Here is a 27,830-nt window from a genome sequence, read left to right on the forward strand (position 1 = left end):
GGCAACAAGAAATGAAATGTGCTCTTTATTTCGACAATTTTTTTCCAGGCTCGCTCATTGTTTGGGAGCCTGTGTTGTTAGTTTTTGTTGTTGAGTCTGTGATTTCGAGCTAAACAAAATACATTTTCATCAGTGTCATGTCATGAAGATCCGAGTTTTTGGATGGACCATGTGAAATTTTGTCTGTCGCAACGAGCAAATTTCTGTCCCAGCAAGTGGACATAAGCAGAGGTTACAGGTGACCAAAAGTATCTAATATGCTAATTGTCCAGTGAAAATTCAAAAGCTACAGCTTACCTTGCTGAACTGTCCGACCACATGTTTGAGGATGTTTGGAGGAGCGTCGTGCAGCAGAGGCTCCAGGGCTGGGAGGTGTACACACTTCTGTAGGATATTCTTCAGGGCCTTCTTAGCCTGGAAAATACAAAATGTCAGAATTAAGATTAAGAATACTGTAAGGGCTGTTTTACTGTCAAAATCTCCAGATTAAAAAGGGGTTTAAATGGTGATGGAATACTTTTAAGGAATAGTGTATCAATTTTTCAAATTGTCAATCCTTTTGTATATCATCTTGACTTTACACATCTTTTTGTTGTTTCGAGTCATTTCTGCTCCAATACTGTAAGCTATCATCTTTTGTATCTAAATGACAAGTTACACTGGGATTTAATTAAGATGACGTCAAGATCACATCTATATCAAAGTCTGCAAAACACGACAAGCTCATACCTTGGTCTGTAGGTCTTCAGAAGCATCTGCACGTAAGTATGAGGCGAGGAGTTTGGGTAGGATGTTGGACGCTGCCACAGCCTTGGCGTGTTCAGGTGTGTGGCGACCGATCTGTCCCAGGGCCCAGGCTGCAGCTGCCTGGATGTGGTCCTCTGGCTCTTCAGCAAACGTGACAGCCAACTGGACTACTCCCTAAGAACAACAAGTCATTTGGCAATGTAATTCTTCATCTAGTTTCAGCTTACAAGAAGGTAATCCTTCTATAACACACTAAATATACATTCAAATTCAGTATACCAATTCCTTTCTCTCTTTTTGGCAAAGAACACTGTGCGTACTGGTCTACTGATCCTAAGGACTGCAACCCTTTCCAGTAGCATGAATATCAGATCAACATTACACTGGGCCACACATGCTGTACTAAATTAATCTCATTTAAGCTGTAAAATATACTTTTCATACAAATATTACATGGTTCTCCAAGCAAAATTCCAAAACAGATAACCTAATCTCAATTTTTATCGAAGAGATTGAGTTTCTCACCTTTGACACAATGACGGCCATGGCGAGGTTCTCGCTGTGTGCAGCCACGTATCCCAGCATCATCACTCCGGGCAGGCGCACGTTTCCCTTACAGTCTCCAACATAGTCCACCACAGCAGCTACACCTCCGGCATTCACCACTAGCTGGGCAAGCTGGGAGGAACAGACAAATAAAGATTTACTATTTTTATTCACAAACTACAAATTGTAACTTCTTTGTCCCTCCTTTGAAATTTTGGTTATCAGTCTGAATATTAACCCTGATATCATTTGATATGAAGCTCAAGTTCACTTAGGATAAAATCTCCACTGATCAAGAGTTCCAAGTCAAGAAAAAAAGGCTTTTGATACACCTGTTGTCAAATTCCTATGCTAGAAAATTACTGAAAAAATTTTCCCAGGCCACCAAAACATTGTACAGTTGAAATGTTCCCAGATGTATGCAAATGGTAGCCAGACTACAAATAGTGTAGCCTGGATGCCAGACTGTTTCAAGGGCTTACATAGGCCGACTCCTCGGTTCTAGGGCCAACATGCCCCCAAGGAAATTCTATTACAGGCTCCCCTGCATTAGACCCTGAGAAACAATGGATATTATAGCTATAATATAGAGATGGGGGGTCTGGCATTCATGCTACAAATGGTACTAGTAACAAAACATGAAGATGCTCACCTCTGGAGTGTGCTTGACTATTTCCCTGATCAGAGTAGCGACGTTCTTCCTGACGTACTCGTCGGGGTCCTTCAGACAGGTGAGGACGGCGGGGAAGATCTCGGCCTCCACCACCATCTCCGCCAAGTCAACCGAGTGTTTGGCAATCTGACTCAGGGCGGAGAACACTTGGCGCTACAGAAGAGACAAAAGGTTTAATCATACATATTTTCCAATTTCTTGTTGAAATTTCCCAATTCATGAGCAGCAATGATAGATTATGAACTAGATATAATATTGTCTCAAACAAAAATCTCTCTAATTGCAGCAATAGCTCCGAGTTGAATAGTTTCTAAAATCTGAGGACTTATATTACCAAAAGATACTGCTAAAATTTTTATCACTGTAAAGCGCAAATAAAAACTGTTCCTTTTTTATACTATAAATACTATTCTGGTAGAAGTTAAAAATGTCATTGATGTGGACAATTGAAAACATTACAAATATAAAGCTTTGCAAATTTGTGTAGTATACCTACATATGTTTCAAGGGCCCTACTACATTAGAATAGATGAGAAGAGCAACAAACCTTGAGTTTGGCATCAGGGTTGAGGATCATCTGTGCGAGGTGTGCGATGGCTCCTGCGTCTACAACGGTCTGTGCCAGTTCAGGGGAGTGTTTACAGATGTCACTCAGCGCCGAGGCTGAGATCCGCTTCAGGGCCAGCTCCGGCTCCTGGATACACAGCACCAACAGGGGGACGGCACCGGCATCAACCACCGCCTGGGCAAGCTCTGTGGGGGGGAGAGGTAAAATTGTTGGTTACTGTAAGTTCATTAAATTTTGCAGGGGCTTAATTTTGGAATAGGAGGAAAATGAGACTTTTCTAGGCTTTTAAGTTTGTGGTTGAAACCATTCTGTAATACAGTAGTTGAATACATTGGAGACATGTATTCAGGGTGTTATGACTGGTTTATTGAATGAACTCTCTTCACAGCCCAAAAGGGCTGAAATGAGAAATGCAGTACATAATTTCCCATACAAAATAAAGCACAACAAATAATCAATACATTATGAATTCAAAATGGAGAGGTTTAAACCACTGCAAACAGTTCAAGATTTACAGTACATTGAAGCAACATTTCTGAAGGTTTTTAGAAATATCTTACCATGAAGCATCATGTTTCTGAACCCACTTAATTTTTCACATCTTTGGCACTCAACATGTTCCTTTCCCCATCAAAAATGCACTATTGTAACCTATTGAAACAAAAGTTAGACAACAGCTTACCAGCATTGTGCCTGGCCACGTAGCCCAGAGCCCAGGCTGCGGCCTCCTTCACACCGGGGTCAAACTCCTCCAGACAGATGACCAGTGCGTCCAGAGCGCCGCAGTCCACCACGGACTGGGCCAGCTGGGGGGAGTGCTTCGCTACGGCACGAAGGACAAATGCTGCTGCCTTCTTATAGAACCTCTGTATAGGGAACAAGCATGATTTGTGAATATAGCAACCACTGTATGCCTTTCTCATACTAACAAAAGATTAAGAACAGTCCTAAGTATTATTTACAGCATCATTAAAGGAGTTAAGTAAGAAATTGTCCTCTTGAATTTTACTTCAATGGAACGTAATAACATCAAATACATCCATGAATAGTTTCATAAGGTTGGAAAATCACTGGATAACAAAGTCCTTAGAACACAGTGATATCTGGCTAACGTTTCTGTAACTGCACCTATAAGTAAGCTACAGTGCAACCAGTGAGAAGTGTTCTAAGGAAGGTGACAAACTCTCACCAAAATGTTAGCTAGGTACATGTATTAACTCTTAGTGTACAAAAAACTTGGTTATCAATCATCAAATACAGAAAGGAAATTTTTTCTATCTTACGTTCTGCTCAGCGAGTGAGTAGACCAGCTGGGGCAGGATGTCTCCCTTCACCACAGCCTCCGCCAGGTCGTCGTTGTAGTTGGCCAGGCGACCCAGAGCCAGCGCTGATGTCTGCTGGATGGTCGGGACGATGTCCAACAGGAGCGGTCGAAGCAGGGACATAACACCTGGGGGGCAGGGGGATAAACACATTAAGTATAGGGAAATTTGTAACATTGTTACAGTTGATGAGGCAGGGATTTGTGGCATCTGTTATACACAATATATAAGGTACTCTAGCAAGTGGATAATTTTGTAAATGGTCATACATTTCAGACAACATCCGGTATTAAACAATTATTTTTGTGACAAATAAAAGCTGTTGTTGTGTACATGTTCCTACTTTAATTCTAGGATCTAACCGTGCATGATGTACAAACGTAGAATGAGACTTTCTTATTTGAAACGCATTTAAGTTAAATGTCTTTGTATAACTGTCCAAGGCTTCATTAGGGATGGGACCCAATCAGTGGGAGGGTCGCTAGGGGCGCGAACAAATGTTTCTGTCTTCATTTAAATACAAATACAACCATTCAGATACTACTATACATCTATCAGAATAATCAGTCGGGATTCTGAATACATTAACAAAACAATTTTCTGTATACAGTGTGATCAATTCATTCATTAACATAAGAATTCTAAATCTGTTGGTTGGTGATTTAAAGTAACTTACCTGCATTCTGCAGTGTTTCTATGTTCTGCGGTCGCGATGCAAGTTCAGCTACAGTCTGCACGAAGGCTGTGCGCGACTTCTGGTACTGCTCAAAAACTGGGAGGAAAAAAGTACCAAAATTTACATCATTGCAGAAGCAGAGAGAATTCTAAACGCCTGTATGTGTGTGTAGCGTATACAAACATTTTGTCATAGTTACAATGCACAACAGCGGAAGAAAACGATCGTTAGAAATATTACAACGTGATAACAATATGTTTTACATTGTAAGAGTGATCTTCTGTTAATTTCTAGTCAACCAGCGCTGCAAAAAAACTTAAAACTCTCTTAAGCGTCCTGAAAGGTGACATCGATCGAATACAACTTTTGCCACGTACTTGACTACACCAACCTCACTCATGATCCTTTGTTTCCTAACCCTTCTGCTCTAAAATATCACCACAAAACAGTTCAAGTTAAGCCTAGGTACCTTGTAGGATCTGCCTGTTACTCATTTTGCCTGTTTTTATGGGTAGAAGTGCCTAGAATCGCGGGGAAAAGAGGAGAACGCTGTCCGCACGTCCAGTCAGTCTGGCTGTGTGTAGGTTGTTGCTAGGGCAAACAACGGCGCGGAACATGGGTCAAGGGTCAGATTCCTCAAACAATTGATTCTCGCGAGATTTAGGAAACGCGAGAATACGTGCGAGATCACCGCATTCAAACCTAAATTCTGTGATACACCGACGTTTATCATTATAAAAGATATTTATCCGAAATTTTCTCAGTTTTTGTCCTCTTAAATATTATTCAATGATACATCAGATTGATTCTTTACACATTGTCGTGTTTGTTAAGTATTCATACTATATAGTTCTCGCGTTTACATGCAGCCTACCCTTGTTTAACCTCTGACCTCAATTTGGAGGAGTGACTACCCCTACTTGTCCCCGAAATTTGTTCAAGAAATAATATATTGTCCATAAATCGTGCCAACTTACCATGCCAGCAATGCTGACGGCTGCTGTAGTTCCAAAACTCCGCCCTGCGCTGAGGCCCGGTCTTTTGGCCCAAGTGACTGGCAGAGCCTTGCCACAACGTGAGGCGGTATGTTCGCTTGTGTCCTTGTCATTTTGGGAAAGTCAAATATTAATTTCTAGAGACATCATGGAGTCACGACTAACCCCCATGGCATCTTTTGAATATGCACGACATTCCTTTGTACACATACATGCCATTTCATTAGCATGGCGGCTTTCATATAACGCCCAAGTTTTATGTTATGTGTCGCCGTCCAGATTATCTGTTGCTTGTTATGTCGCTATGTACCGCTAGGGGGCTCTTTGCGGTTGCTGTGAAAATTTTATGGAGCATTCAGTTATGAATCTTGCATTATTTTCCACCGCGTTTTCTGTGCTCCAGCATGTACGACACTTAAAGGCTATTGAAGTGATAGTGTTAAGAAGTTGATGACCTAGAAATGTATTGTAAGGCGCTCATTTTTATCAAAACATCACCACAATTGTAACTTATGTAAGTTTTATAATAACATCTTTGCAGGACAAGAGATTATATGTACAGTACATGTGTAAGCTCACCGTAGTTTTGTCCGTCTTCCTCGTCTTCTTCAAAATGGATGACCCACTACTTAAGACACGTGATCATACGTCATAGGTGCTGGGGAGTCTGTGCCCTATTCACTCCCTGGTTCGGTCCTGGTCGGTTGTTTGGTCCTGATATAGATGCCCCCATTTGCCCCCTTAACAAACTTATCCCACGAAGCTCCTAAACTCCACATGCGTTACGCTCAATTTGTCTACGTGTCACCGGGACCGAATGGAAAGCTATCATTTTGCCAAACACTCATCTAGATACCAATCTATAGGATAAGAGGCGTAGGCGTGTGAAAAATCGTTTCCCAACGTTCAATTTTCCTGTTATTCAAAATGATGGGAAAATTACGCAGGTCCTTTTGATAGCAATAATCCTTTCATGAAAGACGAAAATGACACGTCCCACCTTTTGGCTGTTCCACTCAATCCTATCTGTACAACTCAAAATATAAAGCCCCTTATCGATGGCCTGTGAAAGAGACATTAACTAGACTGGCCGTCATTTGCTTTAAGAGCAAATTCAGGATGTTTCGCCCATACTCCTCATGCAAGAAGTGGGCTGTCCCAAAATAACTCCTGGGCAAATCCAAGTTTCTGCATAATTTTTGGCCAGGTGCATTCACCTTTCCTAATGGTACCTACATCTTAAAGATGACACCCGCAGCTGTCACGGTAAGGGAAATACAAGTTTATGCATGAATTATGCAAATGAGGTCCTCATTAGGATAATTCATGGCCAGGTGTGATCACCTTTGCTAACGGTACGTACATGTCAAATCTGACATCTGCAGCTTTTCTGGTAAGGGAATTACAAGTTTACGCATAAATCATGCAAATGAGGTCCTCATTAGCATAATTTATGGCCAGGTGTGTTCGCCTTTCCTAAAGGTACCTACATCTCAAAGATGACATCCGCAGCTTTTACGGTAAGGGACATACAACTTCATGCATTGATTATGCAAATTAGGTCCTCATTAGCATAATTTATGGCCTGGTGTGTTCGCCTTTCCTAAAGGTACCTACATCTCAAAGATGACATCCGCAGCATTTACGGTAAGGGACATACAACTTCATGCATACATTATGCGAATTAGGTCCTCATTAGCATAAGTAATTGTCAGGTGTAGTCACCTTTCCTATAGGTACCTACATCTGAAATATAACATCCGTACCATGTAACATAAGGTACATATAACTTTCTGTAATACCATTAGTAGAGGTACCCCCTGACATCTGCTTGGTTTTAAGTCCCAGACATGGTAAGTGTAGGAGGGCTTATGTTACAGTATGACCTAGTTCTTGCTGGCCCCGACAGAAAATAACCAAAAATTGTATCAAAAAATTGCAAAATAAATCATTTTGAAGTAGTGTATGCCAAAAAAAATAATGGGGTCCTTTGGGTAAATATCCAATGCACAACTGAACCAAATTTCAGGTCCTCAGGTTTCAACACCACGGCACTGGAGGCCATCATGTGCGACTTTTGTCTGTAAATGACCAAAAAACCTCCATAAAATCATTTTAAAAACTTATATCAAAAAAAATTTAAAAGGGTCTAGGGGTATACACGTACTCTACCTGCATACCAAATTTCAGCTAATTTGGACGACGGACGACCGAGAAGAAGCGATTTGAAGATTTGACAGGAGAAGAAGAAGGAGAAGGAGAAGAAAAGGAGAAGAAGAAACCTGACAAAAACAATATGTTTCGTTGGCGAAACATAATTTGGCGAAACATAATCAAAGTGCGCTTTCACACGATTCACTTCAGTTCAGCACGAGGGCCACGATGTAATCAAGGACATTATACAGAAGCGTCCTTGATTCAATCAAATGATAACGGCTTTTCGCGCAGTATTGACGACGTTCTAGTGAAATCTCAGTCGACATGCTGATTACCAGATATGAGTTAACCCGATTGTAAAGGAAACGTTCCGGCGATCAGAACGACCTGGGTTACACTTTGACATGTTGACCTGGTAGCGTGAGTGACGTTCCTATCATGTAACTTGAGAATAAGATATTTGTATTGTTATGGTTGGTGTAGCCGCCTTTCCATCACACTAGCCTGGAGTCCTTAGCTTTTAGTTCTTAGCTTTAGTCCGCTACCCAAGCTCCGCTCCCCACCGCTCCTTCTTGGTGGGACTAAAGCTAAGAAGGCTGGACTCCAGGCTACCATCACACCCCATCACACTGGCTTCTGATAAGAGTGAAATTTGTGGTCCTATCTTAATCCTTTTCTTTTCTATACCAGGGTTTGGTACTTCAACGGGCTGTCGTTGTATACATCATTCACAATCTGGACGATTTTTTACTGTCTTTTTGTGGTATTCTCTTTAGACTGCGGCACGTTGGCGACCTCGCTGTGACCAAAATCATTAGTTTTTTATTTACCCTTGCCTTTATAATGCAAATCATCATGCAAAATGTACAAGTATGACTAATAGACAACAAAACACACAAAGCGTAAAAACATGAGTTTTTACCGATGAAATTCGTTGAGCGCTCGGTCAAATCGCTCGGTCGCAGCCTCGGAGATCACCAACGTGCCATAGCTTCTACCGTCTATCCAATGTGATGCCCGCACTACATTTCAAAGGCACTAGCTCGAGCCTAGAGCATTTCTCAAGTCTTACCGTGCGAAGAAAATAGACAGAAATGTCTCTGTTAAAGACGTCCATATGCCGCCGCTTTCCCTCCGTTTAATCCAGGGTAGTGAAGAAAACGAATCCATGAGCAGGCTTCCTCCCGTACGTTCCTTATTAGTGCTGGAAGATTAGTGATACTCTGAGGAGAGGAATTGGTAGCTTAACGGAAACCCGGACCCGTTAAAGCTCCATGTAGCTCCCACGATGCTTTAAGTGCGTCCAGATCGTTTGATTGCAGTTCATACAGCTGCATCATTCATCACCTAGACATGCGTACAAGTGCTAATGCGTCCGAAGATCCGGAAAGGAATGGGCGGGTTTACGGAAAATCCGGACCCTTTGATCCAGCGTAACTCTGTCAATGTTTCACGTGCTTCAGACCCTTTGAGTACTTTACGTACAAGCTACGTAACTGTACAATACTATAACATCACTCAGACATGCAAACAAGTGCTAGTGCGTCCGAAGATCCGGATTGAGGAATGGACAGGCTAACGGCAAATCCGGACCCTTTGATCCAGCGTAAATCTGGCAATGTATTGCATGCTTTTGGAATTCCAGGCCGTTTGATTACCGTACGTACAAGCTACGTACATATACATGTAACTGTGACAATACTATTACATCACCCAGACATTCATACAAGTGCTAATGCGTCCGAAGATCCCGAAAGGAATGGGTGGGTTAACGGAAAATCCGGACCCTTTGATCCAGCGTAACTCTGTCAATGTTGTACGGGCTTCAGACCTTTTGAGTATTGTACGTACAAGCTACGTAACTGTACAATACGTCAGTTCGACAAGTACGCAAGTGCTAATGCCTCCATCTGAAAGCGCTCATTCTGGAAATGCCAGTCCTTTGATGAATTACGTAGCCTTGTACGCCATGTGATGAAAAAATCAATGCCATTCAGACATGCAGGCTCTTCGTGCGGGGTTAGAATTCCATTCACGAATGGGGGACCGCGGAGTTAATTTACTGCCGTGTTTTCTCATTATTGTAAAGACGTCTGGTCCAGAATACGTCTTAAATCATTAAGCAGGGTGTATCCGAACTAGTTAACTTCGTGTCTTCGTGTTCAAGGCGTTATTTTCTTTAAGTGGACCGGTCGGTATGTTTGCCAACATGCCCAGTTATTTGAGTGTGTCCTGTAGGGATGGCAACAGCATTTGGTGTGAGCTTATGAAGAACATTGTTCCATCGCACATAGTTGACATTGTGTTATGTTGTAGTATTTAATTGTTTTAGGGCTATTGATGTTGCCTTGGGTAAGAAATATTTCCATTTGACGTTGATAATACTTAGTTAAAATCTATCACATATTGCATCAAATCATCCAGAAGTTTACTTGATGTCGTCATTCTTACATACTGAACGAACATTATTACCAATGTTTTGCCGTAATATTTATGAAGTTGCTTAATTATCAGCATTTAGTACGTAACAAAAGCGATCGAAAAAAATATCTATCGACAAGCTTCCTTTCGGCTGCCTTTTTGTAGTTTATGATATCATTCCTGACATATTTCAAATTGCCAACTCATATTCATTAGTACCCTAGAGGATGTCATCCATAAAAATAATTAAGCCTTACGAAGTACATGACTGATAATGGTGTCAACATGTATAAACATTTATACAGCTTCTAAACATGACGTGACGTATTCATCTTCATATAAACTGGCACAAACCAACGTAACGTTCCCCTTATTATAAGTCATGCATGTTAACAACAAACGGCATTTATATGGCCTAGGCGCGTATGAATATTACATACGCCGAAGTTCGATAGCCCATCATTTAAACATGATTGCGCCCTAGCTATAGCCCTCCACGCCACTCTCCCCTACCTTACACCATCACGCACTCACAGCGTCTGCGTGGTCGGAGTGTCGTCAGACTGGTCTGACATTTAAACTATACGCGGGTCAGCGCTTAGATATTGGAGCCGGGCCACTACTCCGGGAGTCAGCAGTGATTGTTTAATCATCCTCTTCTTGTCGGTGGTCTGTCGAAGGCAGTACTTCTGGAAACTGGTGTTTGGGTAGTGTTCGGGAGACATGTTGGTCGGCGCGGTTGTTCCGAAGGTCCAGAGCAGCTTGCTGCCGCGGCTGGTACAGTCGATAGACCGGGCGGTGGTTGCGGTGACGGCGGAGAACGTGGCCCTGGTGGCCGTTGAACCGGTAGGTCGCGCGCCGTATAAAACTCCAAGCAGATGTCGGAAGGAAAGATCTTTATATTTTTCGACTGACGGGCTGTCAGAAAGAAACGGAGCAGTCAGTACAAGGTCCCTTCCGACGTCTGCTTGAAGAGCAGGTCGTGCTTTCAGACGCGTAGCGACCCATGGACAGCTGTGGCGGTGGGATTTATTGTCCCTTTTTACTGTTAAGGGGCCATGACAAGGTTGGGAGTGACGTCATGTGGCTGGCGGTTGTTTTGGGGTGGTCTTAAGGGTACTACCCCAATTGACAGCAACCTGGCCGTGCAGTCTGTACTATTGGTTCAAACATATTGTAAGTCTGCAATGAACGTTTCGGACTCGGTCAGTACGATATACCATTCTAAGCGTGTCTCGATTCTCAAGCCGTTGTTTCTAATTATAATAATCATTGGTATAACTTTGCACGCTATGACGATTATTCGATATACCTCCTGTACGTATATATAAGTGGAGAGTATATCATTGGTACAACTCTTAAGTGCATTGACTATTGTTTGGGAAGATTTTAGGAGTCAAACAATCAAACGTCGTTTAACCCGAAAGGTTCCTCCCCGGGCTTTTTTTGGGGCCTCACTTCCTCGTTATGCTATTAGTGACTTTCCTAGCAACTAATGGCATCGGTGTTTGCTCATCATATTTGATACGTGTGCGCTAACGGGAGCCATGCCAGTCTCCCTCACAGTAAACCAATATATCGGGGAAAAACACAGTTTATTTAGAAAGTAATCTGTAGTTAAGATTGGATGACCTGGTTACCGAAGCATTATTGGCGTCGACGCCATAGCCGTTGATGATATTAGAGCTACTCGCATTCTAAAGTAGCTTTATGGACGCAGTACTTGAATCCTTTGTCAGCAACGGAATACGAGTTGTTTTTAGCAATACGAAAATGTTAAAAGTACAACAAGGCAATACGACGACCCTGTTGTATGTTATTGTACGAAGGGGGGGGGTGACCATAAAAGAAGGACGTCTTTCAAGTCGAGCTGGTTTCCCAGTGAGTTGTGAAGAAGACATCTGCCACCTGGCGTGTGATATCTACATGTACAATATGTCTTAACGCGTCTACCGCAATTTAGGGTCATCTTCACAGGAAGGATATGTCACGAAAAGTAACAATGATTATTGATCAGATCGTACCTAGGGAATGTTTCCCGCCAATCTAACACGGAAGTGACAGGTTAAGTGCCGCCCCTATCGCATTCCTTTTGACCTTATGACCTCAAGTAAAGGGCGCTACAATAGTCGGATTTTATTGGCTAAAGAACTGATACTGTTAATCGATGCGGTCTTCAGAAAGTCTGAAGTGTCCTACTTTTTCTGTTCGGTCGATAGACTTTATGAGGCAGAGGACTTTTTGGCGTTTTCTCTTTTGCAGTAGGATCTCACAAAACGTCTTGACGCTGAACGGAAGTGTCTTCTTGGCGTGTTGTATCTTACGTAAGCGACAAAGTTTGCCGTCTGCTTCTGAATGCGTTATATGTCTTTTTGTCTTGTCATCTTTAAATCGTTTAATGTGCATTTTTACCCTAAGGACATCCCTTCAGTTCTGCCGGACGTAGAGGAAAACCGTGCTTACAATACAGATGATACTAGACGATATCGTAATGAAAACTATTCCATAGTCTAATAGTTATTTGCAACACTTTCTCTGCACTCTATGGACTCAGTCTTGGCTTTCTGCATCATCATTAAGGATCCTTAAAACACTTTATTTGTCGTTCACTGCCCAAAACACACCTGTGTAAATCTTGGGACTGACATTTGCCATTTGAAATCGGATGAATTAGTTGCCAACGGAGCTAGCCATGGTCAGATAACTTGCAGTCAGTCCAGGTGGTTTATGTTCCTAATAATGTTCCGAAGGACCAAGTTCCGAGAACCTTGAATAAGTTCCAAGAAAAAAGAGACGTAATATAAGTGAACCACGACTTCTGGCCTTCTAAAGCCCTCGGCGAGCTATTGCCCTATTTCTGACTGGTGTTGCTATCCATCACGTTTAGACAGTGTTCAGCAGATAAGGCACAGACTGTTAAACAGACGATATGTTCTCGTTTTGACTCCTAAAGCCACTACCAAGTGTAGTGAATCAGTATGCCAATGTCAAAGTTACATTTACCGTTGACTGTGGCGCCAACAGAGTCAAGCTGGAAGGAGAGATATCGTTATTGTTACCGATACTGTCCATTTAGCCTCACCGGTAACTACCGTCTGGAAGTCCGTACTCACGGCAATACATGTTAGGCCATGTTGATTTGGTTATATGGATGACATCCGCGCGCGCATCAATTTTCGTCCGTTTCCCCAAAAAAGGTTTTCGGCCATACTGTAAATTGTACAAAGCAGCTGCAAAGCAGCCGGAAAATATATTCCGTAAATTGCACACAAAAATCTAGGAAAACGGATACTGATGTCGTAGAATGACAAAGACAATTTCAAAGACAAAGATGTGAAAGAACAAAAATGAAGAACCTACCAAAGACCAAAACGACAGTGCTACACAGCTTCCCCAACTCAATTCTTGCCGGTCCGAGGCATGATTCCAAACGCTCCGAGGCATAATTCCAACCGCTCCGAGGTATGATTCCAACCGGTCCGAGGCATTTCCAACCAGTCCGAGGCATAATTCCAACCGCTCCGAGGCATGATTCCAACCGGTCCGCGGTACAATTTTCTTTACGCACCGCGACCTGATTCTAACCGGTCCTCGGCAGAATTTTCTGCCCTACGCGCTGACCTGCGTTCCTCGACAGCGGCACAGTCCCCTGTCCCCCACGCTAATACAGTGGACGATCCCAGGTGGGTCAAGGGTCACGCGTGTCGAATGTGAACTGCGAAAATATAAACTTTCGTCGCCGTGTGTCATAGGCATATTTGCTGTTGTTGCAACAACCGTGACAGCAATAAAACCGGCTTGGCTCTGTTTAAATTATGATATTAAAGTTCAAGAGACCTCAAACCTGACACTGTCAGTGCTACGGACTATAGTATATATATCATATGAGTTGGCGGTGTACTTGACGGGATCGGTACGCATCCTTCTCTTCCTCAGCTAGCTCTCCTTTTATATAACGTTATACTATAGCTTGCATTTTGTTTCTGTGTTATTTCAGATTCTGAACCTGAAATAAACGGACCTGTGGCGCAGGACAACTTCCTACGGTGGCAAAAGTTCAAGTTGGCCACGGTTTTTTTTAGTCCTTTCAGCATATCGCATGGTCGAGTTATTTGATGAAAGTTCATACATGGACAACACAGACTACTAGTAACAGATAGCATTTCTATAACATTCGATTTCATTCATGGCTGGGGCTATAACAGGATTTTTCCGTGACTGAACAAGAATATCTTTTGTATTATCGACCGTATGTTTCTGTCAATGAATTTTATGGCCAATATCTAATGTGCATATTACACAACATTGTTTTGTGGTGAACGTGTGTGTGTGTGCTGGTAGCAATGTTGAGTCCACGACAGGCAGATTTCTAGAGGGGTCAACGCCCACTATATCATCCTTTCAGTCGATCTACTGACACGGGAGGGGCAAAAAGGAATATCTAACGCCAATTGTCCGTCGATTGTAGTTGATATTGTAGTTGATATTGACAATCAGGGCTTCCTTTTAGTTTGTACGCACGTATTTTTAGAGACGGTGATAGTCAGAACGAAGCACTGAAAAACACGACCTGACTGGCTGTTCACATTCGACACGCGTGACCCTTGACCCACCTGGGATCGTCCACTGTATTAGCGTGGGGGACAGGGGACTGTGCCGCTGTCGAGGAACGCAGGTCAGCGCGTAGGGCAGAAAATTCTGCCGAGGACCGGTTAGAATCAGGTCGCGGTGCGTAAAGAAAATTGTACCGCGGACCGGTTGGAATCATGCCTCGGAGCGGTTGGAATTATGCCTCGGACTGGTTGGAAATGCCTCGGACCGGTTGGAATCATACCTCGGAGCGGTTGGAATTATGCCTCGGAGCGTTTGGAATCATGCCTCGGACCGGCAAGAATTGAGTTGGGGAAGCTGTGTAGCACTGTCGTTTTGGTCTTTGGTAAGAACCTTTATATCAGTATACGATACTTTATGGTCTTAGTTTGTTTATCCTTTCTGACCACGTAGATGTCATATAAATAAAGTCAACTTTTTTTGCCAAACTTTTTTTATTCGCACGCTCGCATCAGGTTTGGGGTCCCCGGAGGATGTCATCCACATAATGAAATCAAAATGGCCTGACTACCATCCGGAAGCACATACTCACGGAGTCACGGCAATACATGTTATGTGTCTGTGCCTGTCCAACTGCCCATTTTGCAGTCAAATGAATTTAGTTTTGCAAAAGGTCACGGAGTATCCCATTATAACCCTTTCATCTGTCTGCTGCAAATCGATTTTTCGGCAGGTCAGTTCGTTTCATCAGGCAAGATCGCGGGGTCGCCATTTGTAACGACCATTATGCAAACGAACTATGATGTATTTGCCATTCCTTACGTTTGGCCGGATACACGTTTGTAAATGAACATGATTCTTTCCTGTAATTGAACACGATTCTCTACGGAGTTTTGTACATTTGTTATTCCTTACGTTTGGCTGGATACAAGTTGGTAAATGAATGTGATTTTTTCATGTAATTGAACATGATTCTCTACTGAGTTTTGTACATTTGCAATTCCTTACGTTTGGCTGGATACAAGTTTGTAAATGAATATGATTTTTTTCATGTAATTGAACACGATTCTCTACGGAGTTTTGTACGTCATACACAGTGGTAGGCATGATTTTGATTTCGAACTACGTGAGCGTTTTTGATATTCTATCAATATTTCATGTTACTAATTCATAAACCAATATGGTGCTGTCACTGAAATACACACTACATTTAGAGATTATTTACAAATTCTTCTTAAGCAATTGCATTATGAACTTAAGCCACGGAAGATGCAATCTCTTTAATAAAAGTCGTGCAAATCCGTTTTGTGCTAATGTGGAAATTATCGATTTGAAAGCCCACTGTAGGGAATCGTGCACGCGATCGTGTTGCAAGAGGAAAATTGAGTGAAAGTATCCATGTCTGCAAAGTTATGAAATCCAGATATTTCATATTGATGTCTGAATGTTCTTGGAATAAAGAAAACATACGTTCGAATACAATCATCAGTCGATCATGAGTTTCTCCTTGAAGGTAGTTACATGTATCAATGAGAAGTCACTACCGGTAGTTGGGAATAAAAACATGCATACATTCCAGTAATGACACAGCTGGATGTGCGATTCTACGGTACAAGGTAACGGTAATCATTGGAATCGTAATGGCATTACAGGAAGGAGCTGTATGAAAGGATTCCTCACTCAAGTACCGCATTTTGCAAGCTCTGAACGCTGGTCGCTTTCGTTCTGGAAAATAATTCACAAGCAGTTCGCAACTCAATGATACAGTGTATTTTGATGCGGCGGTATTGGAATGTTAAACAGTAAATGGAAGAAAACAAATGCTACCCCCCCCCCCCCCCCCCCGTCGAAATTTGCAGGAAGTTTGTGGCGCCCCCCGTCTCTATTCACTAACTCCCCTGTCAAAAGTTTCAGGAAGTTTGTGGCGTCCCCCATCTCTATTCAGTGACTAACCCCGCCCCCTTGTTTTACAGGTGCGACAGTACACAGACAAAGGTGTTGTTGCGGTGAAGACGCCCTTCAAGGTACAGCTAGGAGAGGGCAAACTGTACGCCTGGTGTAGCTGTGGACTCAGTAAAAAACAGGTCGGTACAAGCGAAAAGGATTACAAGAAATCCCATAGCCTGGGTGCCATCCGATAACTACACTCGCTGCCCTGAAAGATTTTTTGCAGGGTAGCGAGTGTAGGATCCCCGGTAGTAATCGGATGGCACCCATGCTAGAAAAACCATCGTACAGTAAAAATATACGATCTTTCTCCCAACATCTACACATTTATATCACTGTATTAGCTACTCTGGGTGTCCAGGTATTCTCCAAGTAGATATTTGGTGAACGTTCGAAACGTTTTCCGTCCGCCTGACTTCTCTGTAAGCTATAGCTTCTACCAGGCTTCATAGGTCGCTGGAAAAATAGTAGAAATAGGCCTAGGTCGCAAACTGTACTCTCAGGCCAGCTATGTTATCTGTCTATCTAGCCTACTATATTTCCAGCTACTCTAGCTCGAGCTCACCCCAACTGCCGGGCAGTTGGAAAACATTGCGAACTTCCACCCAAAACATCTGCTTGGAGATTACCCCAGCGCAATCTTGGCATGCATGACCCCAGCCAGAGGACACAATATACAAGGACGCAGTGACCATATTTGGTTGGACGTTCAAGTTCCTGGACGAAGTTCAAGTGCATACCCTTTTAGCACCAGTCTCCCGCTGTGGCACTCAAGCCATAACTTCCCAGTAGACAGTAGACAAGAAAATATTTTCAGGAAAGAAATGCTGAAGAATGGGGTCGTGTGGCGCAACGGCAGCGTGTTCGGCTCAGAACCAAGTGGTCCCGGGTTCGTGAACGTGCATATTTTTCGAATCCTGCCGTGTCACCGATCTTGTGCCCTTGGGAAAGGCACTTTACACGACTTTCCCAACATGCTAGAATGGTCGTCATCAAGACCGTGGGCATTAAAGGCAAGAAAGAAAGAATGAAATATCATGATAGTTCAGCACACAGAGAATGTAACAGATTGAACGTTGAATAATTGATGGTAACACCAGAATTTATAACACAAGCACGCTTAGCGCTTTTTGCAGGCGAGAACTGAGTACTAGTATACATTTACAGTACGTATCATGCATCTAAAACCATAGCATATACCTAGGCGGTATAAATCAACATATACAGAATAGATTAGTGTAACATAAGGCATAACTACTTTATCACAAATTCTCAGACGCAAGAAAGAATTATAAGGGTGTCTTTCAGTTATTAGTATTTTGCTTCTTTATAAGTTTACCACGTCTACGAGGAAAAAGTTTAAAAGGACAGAAAATGACAAAAAAAGTGAGTTTTCAAAAGTTATAAGCCATGATGTGTTGTTAAGGACCTTCCTGGGCCTCTCGCTAGTACCCAAACTAAACGACAATGGGCCTCTAATTCAGTGTAACATCTGTATTCACACCCGGGACTACAGATGGCATTGTGATGGGATAAACATCACTGTGATGAAATGAGCTGGTACAAACTTGTATCCCTACGCTTGAGTGATCTGAATTTCACGTGAACGTGCATATTTTTCAAACGATCACTGATAGGCACACTCGGTGGGCTGTATGTCTGTGTTTATCGCAGCCCCGCACGTTAAAATCAAATTGAAAGCACTTAATTTGCAACCATAATCTAGTCATACCCATTAAGAGACGACGTAAACGGCGCACGGAAGATTTCAGAGTGCGTTTTCGGCGAGAGGGAAATCGCAATTAGCAGGAGAGGCGGGCAATAGAGACATGTACGTGCGAGATAGTTCGATAAGAATATATAATCTTAGCTCTCGTATTAGAATTACGTCAGCATCTTACGTAAAACGCGTGCGCATTTATTACCTTAGGTATCATTTTCTTAGCTCTGTAGCCTTTTGTCTGAACGACAAGAAAAATTTCTTCGAATCATGCAAATTTGACGTTATTTACAGAAGGAATTCGAAGTGAGAAGCAAAAAACCAACACGAATTACACAAGTTCAATATGTATTTAGTCTTGTTTTTTGGTGTTTTAAAACTTTATTCTAAGGGGCCAAAATCTCGCAAAGCTCGGTTGGTGGCACGCAATTTGGCACTGAAGCTTTCCCAAAGCCTTCCTAAAATAACGCAGTAGTCCTTGACTTTTTCCTCATCCCCTATTAGCGTTCCCTCAACACATGGCCGACTGTACCCCAGTAGTTAAGGGAGAGTGGTCGTAATTGTCCCATTTTCCTCTCACTCGCCATGCACCGCCTATTTTAAGCCCCATCATCATTTGTTCCAAAGTTTCGATCGCAGATAACCGAACTTTTCTTCAGGATTTGTAGTCCAAGGAGACCGCCTTGGCTAGCCGGGATGAACCAAGTGTAGAGAAGCGTAAAAGAGCGTAACGAAATGGAGCAGACACTACCTCCGTGGCCGGCGCCGTTCTCGTAACTAGACAGTTTGGTCGAGATGGCTAAACTGTGCTTCTTCTCACTAGAGGAAAACATCAAGTTGAAAGTTAATAGAGTTTGGTAGACGGTAGAATTCATCATGGTTATGATTATGATACCAACACAAACAAAATTTACCAATTTGTGAATCGTACAGCACCGATCTTTGTCCAGGGATGAATCCAGGCTTCTATGACGTCACTTCCTGCAAATTACATACACGGGACTTGACGATCAAACGTAGCAGATAGCCTGTGGCGTCCTCCGTCTCTGGTCGAGAAAACCGGATTTCTGGCCCTCTCTCTACGTCACTCTTGATTTTTTTGCAAATCATCAGAACGGCTGCTAAAACATGGTCCTTCCGTATCCATATTTTTTTAATACAAAGATTATAAATTATTATTATAAAAGATTATAATTTCAAATTCATTTTAAATTTTTCGAAGATGTTACAAATATAACCAGAAAAACAACTGCTTGGTAACATGGAGTGGACTCTAGCGCAGTCTTTTTCACGCTCGAATGGATGACAAGTGGTCGATAGTTTTTAATAGACTCAAGCCTAGGTGTAATTGTGGTGGGAATTGGGTAAAGACCAATCAACACCCAATCAAATGCTCCTAGAAGACAAGAAGAAAATGGCGGGTAGGCGAACACTCTCCGAGTGCATGAAATTGCCATTACCGGTGTAGGTTTTGTTACCCCTCTGAGATTACGAACATTTCCTCTAATAGCTCACAAAAGGGGGAAGAAAAACACATTAAAGTTTCATTGTCAAAACGTCAACACAGGAAAACCATTACGTAGCCTTATCTCCCAATGCGAGCTGTTAAGGGCACTTTTTAGAGTGTTCTTAAAGGTCTTCTGATATTGGCACTTTACCAATGTTACCTAGGTGCTATCCAGGTTAGATCGTGTCACAGTCGCATTCTAAGGAACTAGAATGGTATCCATGCTATATTTGAGCGTCAAAACAGGAAACCTTTTTGAAAACGCCATGATGACGATAGGTCAAATGAAGGTTTCCGTTAACATCTGCGGTCCGTGATGCCACATCTATCAACCTGCTAGTAGTGCTACGACGTTGTCTCCGACTGTCATGTTATACATAGTCTGAACACGCGCGGTAACGACCGTAACATTGAGTTGAAAACTAATTCCCAACTTGGTGTTAATTAGTTTAAGTTAGACAAATCTTTCCAACACTATATCGTATGTCGGGCGGCGCCCACCTCAGTTTCCATAGCCGTTGGGCCATACAATATAGATAACTTTGAAAAAACCCTGTAATGTTGATAAAACCCTTGGAGAAATTGAGAGTGTTATATTTTTTTAAAGAGTCATATTGTAATCATCTTGGAAGACGTGTTAACATGCGGAGTCAAAAGTTGATTTCCCTGAAGAGAGGTGTAATAACTGGATGTCATGTAGTGAAAAATCGGACAAAAGTCCCAGGATCTTAACTGCCCATTTTCAAAAGATTGTTCATATGAAATTGTATCCGGCAATACAGAGATTGTTTTGCCTTCCTCTAAACATTTTGAAAGATATGTGCAGTAAGAAATTTATTTCCCAGAAGAGAAATGTAATAATTTGATGCCATGTAGTGGAAATCGGCCTAAATCCCTCGATCTTAAAGGGGCGTATTGTAGAATTTTGGGGCAAAAACAGCAAAATGGCGGACAAGTGGGAAGTGCGTATATTTCGAGACGTTCGCATGACACAGCAAAGTCGCATTCATTGTCAAGTTGTGAATATCCCGGTACAGTGTAGTAAGGTAGATTCATAGTACGGTAGATGAAGATAGAAAAATGAACGAAAAAAGCAACTTTTTGTTTTAATGTTTTGATCGGTAAGATACTGCAATACGTCCCTTTAACTACCCGTTTTTTGAGATTGTTTATATGAAATTATACGGCACAATACAAAAATTTTAGTCTGCAGTTTGTGTTTCGCCCATCGATCATCTCTGATCCCGCTGGGTACAATACCATATTACGTTATCACGGTAACCTTGCCCGGAGCCTGAAGGTCAATCTGAGTTTCCCGCGGAAATTGGCATTTGACGCGGCTAGGGACCTTTCGCTGGTCTAATCTTCCTTATATCAGGCAATGGAAGGAATTCAGCACTAAGGCCAGTCACTGTTCTGATGTACACTAGTCATTATAGTCCGAATTGTGTCTGTTTGAGCCTGATTTGTGTACATGTATGGCTCAATTATTTTACCCCGAAGGGAGTCACATATCATTTCGCTTTCGTTGGCCGATACAAGACGGGGATGCGCCAGGTCTCCTGTCCGGGTGAATGGTGTGAATCACCGTATGGCTGATACGAGACGGACGTTCGCCAGACCTCCATCCGGGTGATTTATAGTGAGATCACCAACTCCAGACAGAAGGATTTGGACCATCGCACACCGGGGCATGCCCCTAATTTTCGAAAGATGTGGTGGGTTCTTTAACGTGGGTGGGGTGTGGCTCTGTACCCCAAAGACGGACCTCCTTTTTACGTCCTATCCGAGGGACGTCCCTAACCGAAGTTCGGTACTCATTTCCACCTGAGTGAAATGAGGAAGGTCGAAATATCACAGTTCAAGTACTGAAATCTTGCTTTGTCAAATAACAAGTACCGAAATCTTGTTTTGAGTTGATAGTGGTGGTTCTCTGGGTACAATACTAACGTAATCAATACAAGGAATGTGATTTTGAAGTACAAAATCAGATTACATGTACCATAATCTTTTTTCTATTGGGAAACAGCTACGTTGACAGTAGCCGTCACCAAGTTACGTCATATCATATAGAGATCAATTTATCTTTTGGATGTTTAACGTAACTTTTATGTTAATGCCACACCAATTTAATTTGTTAGTTCTCGGAATCACCCGCTTCTATTTTTCCAAGTTTTTTGTTCGCCTTGTCGCTCCATATTTTTTCTGAAAAAAATCCGAGAACCAACAACTTAAATTGGTGTGGCCTTAAGCAGCAAAAGCGATCTTTGTCTCAATCCCATAATCTTCATGGTCTAAAGAAACGCTGCAAAAAGATATACACAAATGCGCCGTGGATTATTCTTCTTCGTTATCTTATAATTAATCGTTGGTAACCCTAGCGGGCCGCCGACGTGATTTAACGGTCTACCGCTGGGAGAAGACAGACTGCGGACCCAAAGAACAATATTAGTCCCGTAACCTTGGCGTTGGAGTCAAGGTGAAATGTCCGACTGAAAATGTATGGGCTGGCCTGGAGACGTTTTTTCTCACGACTCTCCTATTGTATGTAAATGTAGAAGTCATTTCTGAAGGTCTCTTTTGACACCAAGATAACAAGACAAAGGTAGAGTTTTCAAGACATTTGTGCACGATTACAGTGTCGGAAATAAGTTTTCTCGATGTAAATGGAGGTATTCTTTTGGCGTGTGTGTCTATCTGTCTGTGTATCTGTTTGTGTTTCTCGATAATCGTCTTGAATTTTTTTGTGGCAGATACCTTTTCATGTCAGGAAGAAGTGGTGTTAGTTTGGGCCCCCTAACATCTTGCTCTAGAACTGCAGGGGCGTTTTTGTTCAAATATTTTCAAGATACATTACTTGTCATATTGTTCGAAGAGGAAGAAATGTGAATTGAAGTTCAATATCAAGTGACCTTTACCCAAAGGTCAATGTGTAATCATTAGGAGTATATTTAGACATGTATTAAGGTTTGTTTCGTATTGAGACATTGAGCTATTTCTTAAAGACAGAACTGTAAAAAGTGTTTCCCAATTCCTTTGCGAAACAACGCTGCAACTGCGATAAAGACATAGGAAAGCCTTGGTAATTTATCAGTATCATTTACCTGAAATGAATCATTAGATAAGCAGTAAAACTGACTGATGATGGTAAATAAAACTAAAGTAGTAATTCGATCAAAAGTTTGCTGCCAATATGCACGACATACTCATTCGTTTCGCTGTCAGTTATTTAATAATTAATATTTAATGTTGCGACGCACTGCGAACACAATCAGACAGTCGACTGCATATGAAAGACAGGAATATTAATCAAGTTTCTGTATTATGTTTTCCAGACCGTAACCTTGGCGTAGAGGTCGAAGTCGAATATCTTATAGATGTAGATTTTGACATTTGAGTTGACTGGGGATTCTGTATGAAATTATGGTTTTAAACGGATATAATGCGGGCATTTTGAAATTATTTGTTCTTACAACATATTTTCATGTATGTAGACACACACATACACACACACGTACACACACACACCTCTTCAAATTCTGGGAATGGCATCTCGGTTGGGGCTTTACCCGTCTTTCGGAAGGGACATAAAATGAGGGTCCCGTGTTCGGGGAGGTGCCTCGAGGATGTTAAAGGGGTTGGGAAGGGCTAGCAACCCCTAGACCTCCCTGTAAAATATACTGCTGTTGAAACGGCAATGAAACGTGCTGCCCTATGTGCTACTACTTGCACGCCAGGCACTACAATGTAATCAACATTTGGCAGTACTGTGTAGACAAGATTTCATCTACAACTAACCTCGCGATTTCCGAATGATCCCGTCTCGTTCTGGATAGATCGATGCGGGCTATCCCCTCTCTGCATGGGTGGATGTGGATCCATCGGTGCTGAGTAGAACCTGTTCACCTTTAGATAGTGATGAATAGGCGCCGTATGAAGGAGCGGCTGACGTATTGATGTCCGCGGCGGCACATGGGGGGAATCACCGGGGGGAATCACCCGGGTAGTTATGCCTAGCACGCGCACTTGAAGAGATGTTTCAGACGAGTTTTTTTTTTCCGTTAGCATGAAAGTTCATCAGTGTTTCTTCACCAAGTTTTTGGTTTTTATACAATACAAAAATACAGATATCTCATCGAATTTTGGTCTGTATTCATGACTCATGAGACTTCCTTGGTATTTGATGACGCGCACTGATCTTAGGGACGGCGGCAAGTATCGACTTCTGGGCACCTTTGACCTATATCTGACCTCACACATCTCTATAATCAGTGCGCGTCAGAAAAGTGGGTCAAAGTCCTGATGAGTGATAATGACATACGACCGAAAATTTGGTGAGATGTCTTTCTTTTTGTGTTGGATAGATTGAATATAAAACCTTTGGCTATGGTATCTACAGCTTTCTTGTTATTTTGCTGCTCTTCGTGTCATGGTTACCATGGTTTCTGATGATATGGTACTGTTCTACGACTGTTCTCTGACCGCCGTTCTTGTTCTTGTTCTGTAGCCGTTCTGTGATGGCTACCAATGTATTCACTGCTGTGCTGATCTGCAGCCCTTTGTGTCATGTACCGTGGTTTCTGACGATATGTCAATGTTCTACGACTATTACTCTATGATGACAACCGTTCTGACCGCCGTTCTGTGATGGTTACCATTTCCATCAGCCGGTGTGTTACGCCGAAGGGCGGTTATACCGGCTATTCTGATGCAGATTCATTGTGATGACAGCTATATTGTTATTCTGCAGCTTTTTTTGTTATTCTATGATGACAACTGTTCTGACCGCCGTTCTGTTCTTGTTCTGCAGCCGTTCTGTGACGGCGCACACAAGGCAGTGGGGATGACGCCGGTAAGGTTCAAGATGGAGGAGAGCCGGGAGGTGTGGTTGTGCGGATGTAAACAGACCAACGACCGGCCGTTCTGTGACGGAACCCACAAAACAGACGCCGTGCAGAACACAGAACTCGGACAGAACGTCGCTGCTTAGGAACCATATATCAATCCAATCTCCAAGCAGATGTTAGGAGATCGAAAACTTTTCTAACTGCATCCTTTTTAGAACTGTTTAGCTCGCTCAATACCTGCTGTCAGAAAACGGGTCTGTAAGAGTTTCTGACAGCTCACTTACCTCCCAACATCTGCTTGGAGACATAGCATTCTATAACAATCAGGGTGTAAAATGTATGTACAGAACTAGAGGTGGAAGTGTGTACAAAGAGGCATATCTAAGTAGTTAATCATACAAAGTAAAGAAAGCTCAAGCGTGTTCTACCAAAAAAAATGAAATTTAATAAATGTAGGATTTGATGACTGACTGAATGAATGACTGAATAGATGGATAGATGGATAAATGGTTTGTTGACATCATACATTTCGGTACAAGATATCTACAAACGTTACAAATGTGCCATTCTTGAAATAATAGAAACTGATACGCGGCTTTCTCTAGCATGTTAATACTTTGACCACAACTGTTTCAACTGTAACAAATATTCGTTTCGTGTAGCCAAAATATAAATATGGATTGGTATAGTCTCTGTATCTGTCCGTACTGATAAACGACAGCTTCGTGACAATACATGTGACGATGTGTTATGGTCACTCGTGGTTTAAAACGTATTTGTAGAGTTGGGACTAACTACACAAGGCTGAATCTCTGCCTATCGTTGTCTTCTGACCAAAAAGTACAACTACATAAGCCACAATGATTTCTAATTCCACACACACCCTACAGTGGCGAAATAGAGCTGAACACATAGGAACAAATCGTGTATATGCCCTAACCCTTGGCCTTGCTTAGGACAATAATCTGGTCAACTCTTGGACTAAGCTAAAATAATCCAGGCTATTTCTTGCCCTAATTGGTGCCAAATCAATATGATTCCCCCGGCGGTAGGGGCAGCATTAGGGTAGGAATCCGATCACACAATTGCGATGGCAATATGATAGTCATAGGCATACAGACTACAGAGTGTTATATAATACTTGACTAGGATGGGTAAATAACTAGTATAGTCTATTACGGATTTTTGGACATCATTTCCCGAAAATCGGTAGACTATTCATTTTACCATCTGAAAGTTTAGACTATAAAAACCGCGCTGAGATCACAGAATTTATATGGGAAATTATAGAAACTGTCTTAAAAGTTGTTCCCAGTGACATAGAGGTATTGACTGGCTACATTGATTGTACAGAATTCGTATTGGCGTTATACCAATAAATGTATTGTTGATATTCATATTCTTGGTTTCACGTTTGTACTCCTTACGATTTCACCAGGCCAAAATGCTAATGATGATTTTACACAATATGAGAAGAACACTTAGGAAGAAAATAAGATGACTTTACACCATACATCTGCAAAAGCTTCCGACAGTTGTGATGTTGATGTTATTTTCTTATGACTCTAACATAAGAACATGCAATTTAAAAAAATGCTGTCAGAAGTGGGATTCGAACCCACGCCTGGAGAACCAGACTGCGACCTGAACGCAGCGCCTTAGACCGCTCGACCATCCTGACATTGCTGAGCGACGAGTCGTGCATGTGTGCAGTCTACGATTGTTTACAAAAATGTTGCATATTCTGTTTGCTATGTACATAACGTTACATGCAAATAACTTGTCGTTGTGGCAAAAACCGCTAAGTGGCGTTTTTGAGCAGTGCCATGCTGTGTTCGTGACGGCTGTTCATCATCGACTTATGAATCCAGTTTGAAAATGATACTGACAGATTTCTTGACAACAATCCTAGGAAGTATCACACCATTTCCTAAAGATTATATTCTGCCTTTCAAGTGAAGAGTATGTATGAAACTTAAAGGCTAGAAAGAAGCCAAGTTTGCTTCATAAACATAGATATGCCGACAGAGAGATTTATTCCGTTTTAAATGGCGAATCCATTTATCTATCTGAGTGTAATAAAAAGATTGCTGTCAGAAGTGGGATTCGAACCCACGCCTGGAGAACCAGACTGCGACCTGAACGCAGCGCCTTAGACCGCTCGGCCATCCTGACATTACTGAGTATGCCTTTGCTCTTTTGGATCAAATTCCAAAATGACTCATTGCGCAACCAAGACGTGATCAAATGTCATTGACCGCACAAGCATCTATTTATAACTTCAGAGTGACTGTTCTTCGAGTGAGATGCATATTCAGGTCTTTTCATTTGTACTTAGAAGAAAATGAGCGAAATCTATTATTTTCAACACGCTGACAACAGCTTTCATCTTTTTTCTCAATATATATACTAGGTTTCCCGCCAATTTCTTTGATTGCAGGTAACTAGGGATATCTCTGACTTGTTTTGTGCGTGTATTTACAGCGTTTCTTTACGAATGTATAGTAGTTTTATTTTCTCTTGTAATGCTTGCTTTGTCGTCTGCTTGGTAATATCCGAATCGGTTTTATGACCTTTGTTACATCATCATCATTGATATCCCGTATAGCGTCATCGCAGAGTAGAATATTTTCTGACAAACTGAAATATTTTCTGACGAGCAAAAAGAATCAATCATGTTTAATTTCTTCTCTCCGGACTTATATTTGTCAGAAATAATACGGTGTTTTGCCGCGCAGAATCCCTGCCCTCCAGGGCGGTGACCTTTGTGCACCTGTTCGACCCGTCCCGGATGATTGACAGGATAATTGCACGACATGGGCACATCACGTGATCAGCACGTGGCGGCTTTCCTTTGATTTCCGGCATAGCGCGCCCCGCTCGCCAGCGATGTCTCTGTGGCGCAATCGGTTAGCGCGTTCGGCTGTTAACCGAAAGGTTGGTGGTTCAAGCCCACCCAGGGACGGATTTGTTTTTTCGACAAATTTTGTAAAAGAAAACCACAGGAAACTACTGAACAAACAACTTCTATAATACATTTCGAGACAATTTTCTTTCTACATTTTTATTTTCACAGCCGCCCTTAAACCCAAGTAGCACTCGAAGATACTCAAATTCGTCAGGCAAAAAAAAAGTAGCTGAAAGATGTAGAAG

General features: G+C 42.1%; 2 protein-coding genes and 3 non-coding genes across 6 annotated transcripts in view; 2 read left to right on the forward strand and 3 right to left on the reverse strand.

Annotated features, from left to right (window-relative positions):
* Positions 1-5,623, reverse strand: part of LOC136447976 (sperm-associated antigen 6) — a 7,493-nt gene extending 1,870 nt beyond the window's left edge. Inside the window, exons 1-10 of the mRNA XM_066447131.1 lie at positions 5,510-5,623; positions 5,002-5,123; positions 4,533-4,628; positions 3,818-3,984; positions 3,217-3,400; positions 2,514-2,719; positions 1,946-2,119; positions 1,273-1,425; positions 730-921; positions 298-414 (exon numbers count right to left, since the gene is read on the reverse strand). Coding sequence (XP_066303228.1) covers positions 298-414; positions 730-921; positions 1,273-1,425; positions 1,946-2,119; positions 2,514-2,719; positions 3,217-3,400; positions 3,818-3,984; positions 4,533-4,628; positions 5,002-5,026 — 1,314 coding nt within the window. The 5' untranslated portion in view covers positions 5,027-5,123; positions 5,510-5,623. The remainder of the gene's footprint in view (positions 1-297; positions 415-729; positions 922-1,272; positions 1,426-1,945; positions 2,120-2,513; positions 2,720-3,216; positions 3,401-3,817; positions 3,985-4,532; positions 4,629-5,001; positions 5,124-5,509) is intronic.
* On the forward strand, positions 5,507-25,365 carry LOC136447974 (CDGSH iron-sulfur domain-containing protein 3, mitochondrial-like). Of its 2 annotated transcripts, none has more exons than XM_066447130.1 (3): positions 5,507-5,615; positions 16,630-16,740; positions 24,641-25,140. In XM_066447130.1, exons 1-3 carry the CDS (start codon positions 5,511-5,513, stop codon positions 24,818-24,820), a joined length of 396 nt encoding a protein of 131 aa, XP_066303227.1. In that variant the 5' UTR covers positions 5,507-5,510; the 3' UTR covers positions 24,821-25,140. The 2 variants fall into 2 exon arrangements, with proteins under 2 accessions (XP_066303227.1, XP_066303226.1); XM_066447129.1 differs by lacking the exon at positions 5,507-5,615 and adding an exon at positions 10,588-10,951 and having other exon boundaries at positions 24,641-25,365.
* Positions 25,366-26,274: 909 nt separating this feature from the next.
* On the reverse strand, positions 26,275-26,358 carry Trnal-cag (transfer RNA leucine (anticodon CAG)). The gene has a single exon. It is a non-coding gene; the product is annotated as a tRNA-Leu (tRNA).
* A 410-nt stretch (positions 26,359-26,768) lies between these two features.
* Positions 26,769-26,852, reverse strand: Trnal-cag (transfer RNA leucine (anticodon CAG)). The gene has a single exon. It is a non-coding gene; the product is annotated as a tRNA-Leu (tRNA).
* Positions 26,853-27,568: 716 nt separating this feature from the next.
* Trnan-guu (transfer RNA asparagine (anticodon GUU)) lies at positions 27,569-27,642 on the forward strand. Its single transcript has one exon. It is a non-coding gene; the product is annotated as a tRNA-Asn (tRNA).
* Positions 27,643-27,830: the final 188 nt, after the last annotated feature.

This window comes from Branchiostoma lanceolatum, chromosome 13, assembly GCF_035083965.1.
Source record: "Branchiostoma lanceolatum isolate klBraLanc5 chromosome 13, klBraLanc5.hap2, whole genome shotgun sequence".
Classification (NCBI taxonomy): Eukaryota; Metazoa; Chordata; class Leptocardii; order Amphioxiformes; family Branchiostomatidae; genus Branchiostoma; species Branchiostoma lanceolatum.

Coding starts and splice junctions, on each gene's coding strand:
- LOC136447974 (XM_066447129.1), top strand. CDS start 10,829: ATGTTGGTCGGCGCGGTTGTTCCGAAGGTCCAGAGCAGCTTGCTGCCG. Junction 10,952..16,629: donor CCCTGGTGGCCGTTGAACCG/GTAGGTCGCGCG, acceptor CTTGTTTTACAG/GTGCGACAGTACACAGACAA. Junction 16,741..24,640: donor GTGGACTCAGTAAAAAACAG/GTCGGTACAAGC, acceptor CTTGTTCTGCAG/CCGTTCTGTGACGGCGCACA.